Here is a 10,000-nt window from a genome sequence, read left to right on the forward strand (position 1 = left end):
TTACAAAAATTTATCTTTATTTTCCATTTCGATTAAGTAACCATTTGTTCCTCTTCCGTGCAGTTCTTTTCATGAAGTGCTAATTTGCTTTGCAATTATAGCAAAGAACAAACTCAACTGTATATCAATGATTAATAAAGATCGAACCGAGTTACATAGTCAATTGAGTTCCATGCAATGATGATTTGTTATAAATACGATCTTAAGTACATATATCCTTTGACAGAAGCAGAGTAAAATTTCGAATATCTTTACATTTCAAGAACTGAGCAATAGCTGATCTACTTTCGGGTATTTCAACTCTTATGAAGACATTGATAAAAGCGTAGAGTATTTGGGACTGGGAAAAATGCAACTACAATATCTAACCAAATTCATAAATGCGCGTTTATAATACGAATTTATAATATATATATATATATATATATAATATTAATGTATATTTATATATATCTAATTATATATAATAATAATAAGATTATATATAGATAAATAATATAATATTATATTATATATATAATATATATATATATATATAAAGATATATATATATATATAGATATATATATATGATATATATATATAATATATAATATATATTAGAAGATATATCATTAAAGATAATATATATATATATATATATATAATATATATATACATGTTTGCGTGTGCTTACGCGTCGCGCGTGCATTTGTGATACACACACAGTACGATATATAATATATATATATATATATATATATATATATATATATATATGATATATATATATATATATATATGTATATAATATATGTGTGTATATATATATTATATATATATATATATATATATATATATATATATATATATATATATATAGTTTGTATGTGTGCCTATTTGTGTGCGTGAGGAACACATATTTTCCCGGCATAAATATAGGCCCCATAGCTGCTGTGCGCTCATTTTATCAACAAAATGTATTAGAAGAAAACGCCAAAGAACACAAGAATAGAACTCTTTAAATAAGTTATTGAAAATTCATTGTAATTCCGACATTCTTTATAAGAAAATGCCACCGTAAGAGAGGAGAATCTTCAAATTAAAACTACTGTGAAATCAAATGATATATTAAAAAATTATTATTAAAAGCACCTCGAATGCATACACCCTTCATTAGTTTATGCTGTCAATGAACATCCTAGAGCTGTAATCCTTTACTGATGCTAATAAGATCTTTAATGTAGCCAGTAAGGTGAACTAGAGCAAAGTCTCTACCTGCCCATCTATCATCAATATAGCCTACTGAGGGTTTGCAAAAGTGACTCGTACTTTAACAAAAATCCTTTCATACACATACGTACCATACAAACGAATGTATATATATATACATAAGTATACATACATACATACATACATACATATATATATATATATATATATATATATATATATATGTATATAAATATATACTAATTTTGTCAGTGTTTAAAGTTATAATCGAAGGCATATCCAGCTGGCAATAACATGAATTAGTTAATAACGGAAAAAGCACATGACAAAACACAAGGGCAATGAAAGACCGTTTTTTAGGGTAGCACTTGAAAACAAAAGTGCCAGTCCCCTTTTTTCTTCAAACATTCCTTGAACAACGCAAACCTAAATGATCTATTCTTGTAAATCATCCAACTTCAAAATCTAAAAGTGAAATGAAGCCGTGTAACAGTCATATACATCATGAATACCATAAATATAGACTACAGTATGTCAGTATCATCATTATGTACAACAGCAAGCTGTATTTTGGTGGCCTATGTAACCAGTAGCAAGCCAACGCTTCCACTAGTTTCAACATACAGTAATTTCGTTTTAAGAAAAGTCACAAGCCACGCCCCGAAGAAATTCATTATTGCCAAAAGCTTCCAGACAGCCTACTATCAACCCATACTAATAACTTTTGCTTGGACATACTCGGCAACTATATCAAGGCTTGGGGGCCGGACCTTAACTTAAAAAATAAATCACTTCAAAAGACATTATTTTCAGGTGTTGGAAGAACTTTGTGGTGCCAGTGTCAACACTGATGACATTTCCATCAGCGTTATGAAAGAGCAATGCCAGCTGGTGCATTGTCCAGCTGCCACAGCGGTTACAGATGTAAAAAGCAGAAGTACAGAAGATGTGGTGGGGGAGTACCAGTTGCAGTAGGTAAGCAGCATCGCCATCAGCACTAGGAGCAGCAGAAACAACATCAAGACGAGGACGGCTCTCTTGTCGCGTGCTTGACGGGAGAAAATAAACAAATATAGTATTAGAATTTCATGATATATATATACATATATATATATATATATATATATATATATATATATATATATATATATATATATATATAATATATATATTGATGATCATACTTATCTTTATCAAAGTTATTCCTTAGGCATAAAACCGGATGTAAAATAAATTACTAATTTCATGAACATACACCTGGATATCGGGTGCAATCTAAAGCGGATGGAGGAGGTTTGAAGAAGAAGAAGAAGAAGAAAAGAGAGAGAGAGAGAGAGACAGACAGAGAGAGAGAGAGAGAGAGAGAGAGAGAGAGAGAGAGAGAGAGAGAGAGAGAGAGAGAGAGAGAGAGAGAGAGAGAGAGAGAGAGAGGACTAAACAAACTGGCCCTGTTCAAGATATTAAACTGGATCCATTGAGCTCAAACATGATAGAGAAAATCATAGGAAACTGTAATACAATATGTCTCCTCCATGCAAAGGATAGACTGGCTTTTGCAAGTCATAGTTTTTAATTTGCTCTCATCCTTATGTTTCTGCAAACAAAAGTGTAATTAAAGGATTGACAAGAACATAATACTCAGCAAGACTTTGATTTTGTTTTCTATGCAAGTTGCTAAAAAAATGCATGCACTCTGGAGATAAAACGAATATGAATATTTTTTATTTAATTTTTTTTAAACTAATGAAGATTTTATAAAAGTAAAATTCATTCATTTTTGAACGTATTATGATTTTCAGAAATTAACCTCTAAAATCTAACTAATTTTCAAAATAAAAAAAATTCTCATCTTCATAATTTTTGCAAAATTACATAATAAAGGAGTTTAAAAATCTATAAATGAAATTCTTATCTTTTAAAATTAAATTCGGAAATACATAAGACATGCATGATCTTGTTTTAACCAACATTAAAAAGTAATCCCTCAGAGTAATTGTTTTTGTCGTTAATAAAGAAGAATGTCCTCAAATTCTCTATACTCACCAGACAAGAGATTCAAGTAGCCATGTGAATCATGTTATCATTATCATGACCCTAGCCAAGCTCCAGCTGAAAATATAATGAAGTAAAACGTACAATTACTACATATAACTATTGTTCCAAAGCGTTTGTGTAACAGTGGTAACTTGAGAATATTTGCATGCATGCAAACCATTTTCTATTCTGATTTCAACCAATTACAGCATTGATAATTTTGAGCTAGTCTGCAGTACTGATAATTCTGAACTATATTTAAGTTCTCATAAAACAATAGCATGATGAATTAGGCTTTGAACTATGTTAAAACAGAGTATTTCATAACTTTAACTCAAATGAAATATAATGTCTTAGATATATATATATATATATAATATATATATATATATATATATATAGATATATATATATATATATATATATATATATATATATATATATATATATATATATATATATATATAGTTATCTATATATATATATATATATAAATATATATATATATATATATATATATATATATATATATATCAAATATATAAGACAGGCGATTAACAACCGTTCAAATGAACATCATCGAGATACAGATAAGTATTTGAAGTTTTCAATTCTAGGGAAAGAAAAGATATGGATGGACACTAACATTAGATATTACGAATCATTACCTTAAAGAAGACTGATCCAAGATACGAATAACCAAGCTTACTGGTCAACAGTCATTAACACACTGCTCTACATTTCCAAAAATGTCTTAACATAAAACATAGAAATTTACATGCATTAAAATCTGTAAAGTAATTATAATAATATAACGAAGTTTACGCCGCATTACAATATAATATAAATAAGTTCTGCTTTGCACGATTCTTATACGCATTATTGCAAACCAACTTGAAGATTCCTTCATGAAGTATCCTCAAAATTTCCTTCTCTGTCGTCGAGAACTATGAGACAGGAATGAAAGGGAAAAGACATTTTGACATGTTCTTAATAAGTTACGTCAACTTTCTGACGTCTAGATTTGTTTTGTTGAGAGACCTGACGAGTTCTGAACTCCCTGGCATTCGAAGGAATCATATTGCGAAACTTATTTGAGATCCAATTGAATGGTTGAGATTATTTATTGCTTTTGGAAATTTAATCTGTCAATACTTGAGAGAAGTGTATCACATGTGCTTATGCAACTACAGTAATTTACGGTATCCTATGGCCTTCTCAGCTTGTATACAATTTTTCAACATGATTTACTTATGTATATAAATATTCATATAAACAGACACACACATATATTTATATACATACATATATATATATATATATATATATATATATATATATATAAATATACACACAAATATATAGATGAATATAGATATATGCATATATATACATACACACACACACACACACACACACATTACATATATATAAATAATATATAATATACATATATATATATATATATATATATATATATATATATATAAATATACAACAAATATATAGATGAGTATAGATAATATGCTAATATACACACTCACAAACACACACACACACAACACACGGAGCAGCATACATATATATATATATTATATATATATATATTATATTATAATATAATATATATATATATAATATATATATATATAATATATATATATATTTTTTCATGCAGACCTAGTGAATGCTGAACAATTCAAGCTTTACAATTGGGCCTCGTTTTTGTCAAGTATACATTATGGAACTGTGTCGCGTTTTAACCCCCTAAAAGATGCAAATGTAGACAGAACTGAATCTGATGATGCTGGTACCATTTCGGTCTGCAACGTCTGGTTTCGAGTTACGTAAACACATTTTTCAACAGCAGAAAACAACACTCTTGTTTCACTGAACATTATACAAATGAAACCTAAGAGCCTTATGAAGTTACGGGCTGGTATTAACGAGGTATTCGTATCCGAGATATTATCATTATTCAAAATAAGTATTAAGAAAAAAATGAATAAAATCATTAAAATAAATATTCAGCGAAAATGACATAAAATCTCAACTACCAATTGCTACATTAAGAAGATAATGAAAAGTATTCTTCATTATCTCCCGCATCGATAATTTACCGAGACATTTGTCACTTGGACAGAATTCCACAGTAATTACTAACCTCTGTACACTAGTCTGGGATCCGACACTCGGCACTGTCCATCCTGTAGGAGAGAAGGGAGAAAATTAGGCTTGTTTAAAGACAATGATATACAAGAATTGAAGATTCTCTTGATGATCTTTATAATTTGTCACTCAGGTAGAAGTTTACGAAACCATGCTGGTTTAGTACTGTCTCGGCGTCTATGTATTTTAGGTCAAAATAGCATATTGCATTTATTGGCTAACCAATGCAGAGCCTTTAAAAAAAAGTGAATGAAAATAAATGAAACGTGAATGTCAAACACCACGAAATGGTAAAGACAGCGCATATCTTACGCTTTTCATTGAATGTGGTGTAGCTCTTGACTGCGATCTAAAGCTTCAGTTACAAGACAATGGTTTCAAGTATCGAGCTTTCTATTCCAAGGAAACGAAAACTGAAATGATATAAAGGCAGTTCTCATGTAACCAGATGAACGGATAAATAAAAAAAAAATATAAATGAAAAAAGTAACTTTAAAAATAGATATATAAATATAACTAAAATGTATTCGGCTTAAATTTTATTCAATTCATTATTCAGACTTTCTTTACCCTTTGTTTAATCAAAATCCGTTTCGAAGACACCTCTGTTGGGTGGAGTGTCCAGCACTTCACTTTGTGACATTCACTGAAAAGCTTAGGTCACTTCATTGCCGGCAAGGGCTAGTGCTGGCCTAAAGCCAGATTAATCCAAATTAGCAGTCGCCCTACTAATCCAAGTTTGTTCTTTCAAACAATGAAATAATCCAAAAATTAACAATCAACGTCATTCGCCAACATTACTACAATTCAATTCTCCACAGCTTCTGTGAATGGAATATGAGAACAGCAGAGCAGAAACTGACTTGCTCCTCGCATTTCTTACTTTCCTCTGAAATAACCTCGATCCAGACAACGCAGCCTTGTGATTTACTCTTTATTGTTCATAAGCCGTTCACGTCGGTTTAAGGCCAATCTCATTCCAGCTAATCCAATAACGGTAATGCAACTGGTACTGGTACCTCAGGAACAGGGAACGCATTTTATTGAAAAGCAGTCGAGCCATCGATGCCGCAATAACGGAAAGGGAAGAAGTGGAAAATACTGCACAAAACTATGACAGCAACGGATTGTACAATGGATTCAAAGTCAAACCAAGAGATGTTTATCTTGTTACGCATGGATCTTAAAATGATGATAATAATAATAATAATAATAATAATAATAATAATAATAATAATAATAATAATAATAATAATAATAATAATAATAATAATAATCATGATAATAATAATAGCGATTATTATTATTATTATTATTATTTGTTTTATTACTGTTATTATTATAATTATCATACTCGATAGGAAACCACTTCTAATCGGATGCCTGTCTATAAGGTTTATCTTACACGTGTTGAGTCCACAATATACCCAATGTGGAAAATACGTCCACAGCACCTGCCTTTTCAAATGTATCTTCGTTCATGTTTTTTCTACCTTATATTTTTTCTTAGCTTGCCTTTCCTCACGCAATTTCCTTGTACTGCATCGCCGGAAATAAAACGTTAAAGGGCATGGAAGAGTTAACAACTAGATCTGTTTTCAGACGTATGTTACTACTTCTTTTACATTCTTCAAGAGCCTAATGCATTCTTATGAAACGACCAGTATAGCTTTAATTTATTTGAATAACCATACCCGAACTAAAAAAAATGCTAGATGAAATGCAGCTTTATTAAATTCGTATGAAAAAATACAGAACATATACATTAGAATATATAGCAGTAAACAAGCTAAGAAATATTCTATATACATTTAGGCATAGGAACAAATTACCTTACATTAACATTACAAGCAGCCATATCCTTCACAGAAGCAGGAGCAATACCCCACTTTTTATGGTAAAGGAAACTGGCGGTGCACGTCAACGTAAAGATGCTGATCTAACGTTCTGTGGTCAGTACTACTTCTACCCGGGCTATAATGTAATGACTCACTAATATTCTATTTTTTATCTTTGTTATGAACCGAGAAAGACGCTGCTACCGAATCATTTTCGGCCACAGTATGCCATGAGATAGATATCAGGTAAAATAGACTCTTACTTCTGTGTAACGAAGCACGTTAAATAATTATAATTAAAGGAATACAAATATAGTTGAAGCAATATGCCTTGAAAGTAAAGTATGCTGTCATCAGACCAGCAGTATTCATGAGTTTACGAATTTTACATTAATATTCGGAGTTTAACATTTAATTTCAACAACCGGCTGTAGTAAAGATCCCTGAATACGTGAGACTGGTAAAGTTAATAAACAGTATATAAGCCAAAGACGGAAATTTTTCAAAGCTTGGAATAAGAACTAAGCCACTTTGAAAAGCTTTGAATGAGCTCAGTTACGGTATGAGTACACTATTGTAAGCACGAATGATGCTCAAAAAGGAGTCTATCACATGAGCAAACACCTCCACAACAGCCACCTCAGTTATGCCCACAATTTAGTCATTCAAAGAAACGATGCGATGAGTTTTTAAAATTACTTTGTTGATCGAATTCAGTCTTTTGTAAGTTTCTCGATCATAAATGATTGGCCTAACAACAAAAACATTGATTCCTTAAGCAGAACGAACTAACTTCTAAATGATGCTCATGTACATTGTAGTATTTAAAAGTGCTGGTGAGAATGATGTCTCATAAACGTCAGTATTGTAAGTAAGGCAAAAGTTAAAAAATTTGCAAATTTGTTCTGATTTCACAACTAAGTTAAAAACACTTTCATTCAAATAAAAGAATCAAGAGAGTATATCCAGGAAAAGTCTATTCACTTTTATCGTAATGGGTCCAGTCATGTTTAATGAATCGATCCACCAGTCAACATGAAATCTTCTTTCAAACTCATATGATTTTTCTAACATCAAGCCAAAGAAAGCATAGTTGTCACAGAAAAGGTTACAGTTATGCTGTTTATATATAAACAAAACATTCTGCGTTGGCGTGTTAGGATAACAAATTGCAGCATTTTTTAAAAAGAAGCTTCGTCAAGATAGTTAATAATAGCATACTGAAGTTCACATCTATATAACTACACCTCATGGTGACAGCGCTTCCAAAACACAATCAAGTAAAATACTGAAGCAAAACTTTAACATTCCAATGAGAACGTCGCGGCCAAATTAAAGGCAAATATTCATACAACAGTTTGGGGAACCTGCACAGAATCTCATCTGCTAGATTAAAAGGCTACATTTCTGACGTCCAAAACTCATGGCATTGACTTATTCAGGAAATCATGCTATTGTCCGATTTACAGCCCCAGTGCAGAAACAGATAAAATTAATATGACAAAAGGAATAAAAATGAAAATAAGGAAAAGTTAATCAGGTTATTGCTGTATGAAGAAACAAAATTTGGAGAAGAAAAATAATACCGAACGGAGCATGTTAACAGTAAATCTGCAATCTAAAAGACTCACTTTGGTCGAAATCTTCCGAAATGAATAGCACTGCTTTGCAATGCATTAAGCATTTCCTAAAACTTCTCCCTGTAACTCTTACGGAATTAATCATGATTCAAACTGTCGAAATGCACGCAATGAAAAATGACTTGTTTTCTTCAACTGCCCCATCCCCAACATTTCAGAGGTTTTTGCGTCTATTTATCCATTCATTTTCCCTTTCCCCTACTAACGAAAAATAATGAAAAATTACCAATACTAAATCAGCTTCCTCGAACAAAACATTATCCAAACAAATGAAAGCAAGATCGGATCCATTTCAATGTAAACTTTTCCAAGTGAAGCGGTGATCCGGACATGCAAATTTCATTAGGAAACGAAATTTTGCCAAAAAAAGAAGGATTAAAAGAAATATAAAATCTGGGATCTGCGTGTAATCCATCTTTATGTCTGTAATCAGAGGAATGTCTGCCTTTCAACCATCAAATATATATAATTATAGAATTATACGCCCCGCTGTCAATAGGACGTGCGTGTAATCGCATCTTAATACTGTTATTTTCGTGTTACACGGACGGCTTCCGAAGTTCCTTTGCCATTTAAGTCTTCCATTTAACTCTATCAATTTTCCGTAAGTTAAACACTGGTCTGTTTGACCTACTCTTAGACTGCTACTCAGCTGGACCTTTCTGGGTGAACGAGCACCTATATGGACGCCATCATCCACGCAAGTGGGACACTGTCAACAAATCTGCCTTTCGCGTAAGATTTCTGAAGCAGCGTCGTCGTTCTGTGAAATTAATGCCGCAAATCAGTTATTTTCATTCATACAAAGGCATGATGAAGAAAGGTTCTTTTATTAGAGGTAATTCGGCGCACGGCTAAACAAAACGCATCGAGCTGCAGCGCCGATAACACATGCGATTTCACTCTTAAGTCGGTTTATGAAGACACAATACTCGCACAAATAGGCATATGTGAACTCTGATTCGAGGTATATGGCCTTCTCATGCAGGAATATATCAGTTACACATGATTAAGCACCCATGATAAATATGCTTACGTATTGACATGCAGTCATACACGCCGATACAAAAGTATAAATACGTCTATTTATCCCAACAAAAATACACA

General features: G+C 31.6%; 1 protein-coding gene across 3 annotated transcripts in view; it reads right to left on the reverse strand.

Moving 5' to 3' along the window:
• Positions 1–877: 877 nt before the first annotated feature.
• LOC135206242 (carbonic anhydrase-related protein 10-like) overlaps positions 878–10,000 on the reverse strand; it is a 646,502-nt gene continuing 637,379 nt past the window's right edge. For all 3 annotated transcript variants that reach the window (XM_064237623.1, XM_064237621.1, XM_064237622.1), the window contains 3 exons: positions 5,411–5,453; positions 3,256–3,321; positions 878–2,260 (listed from right to left, as the gene is read on the reverse strand). In XM_064237623.1, the coding sequence (XP_064093693.1) occupies positions 3,299–3,321; positions 5,411–5,453 (66 nt within the window). In that variant the 3' untranslated portion in view covers positions 878–2,260; positions 3,256–3,298. The remainder of the gene's footprint in view (positions 2,261–3,255; positions 3,322–5,410; positions 5,454–10,000) is intronic.

This window comes from Macrobrachium nipponense, chromosome 29, assembly GCF_015104395.2.
Source record: "Macrobrachium nipponense isolate FS-2020 chromosome 29, ASM1510439v2, whole genome shotgun sequence".
NCBI classification, from domain to species: Eukaryota; Metazoa; Arthropoda; class Malacostraca; order Decapoda; family Palaemonidae; genus Macrobrachium; species Macrobrachium nipponense.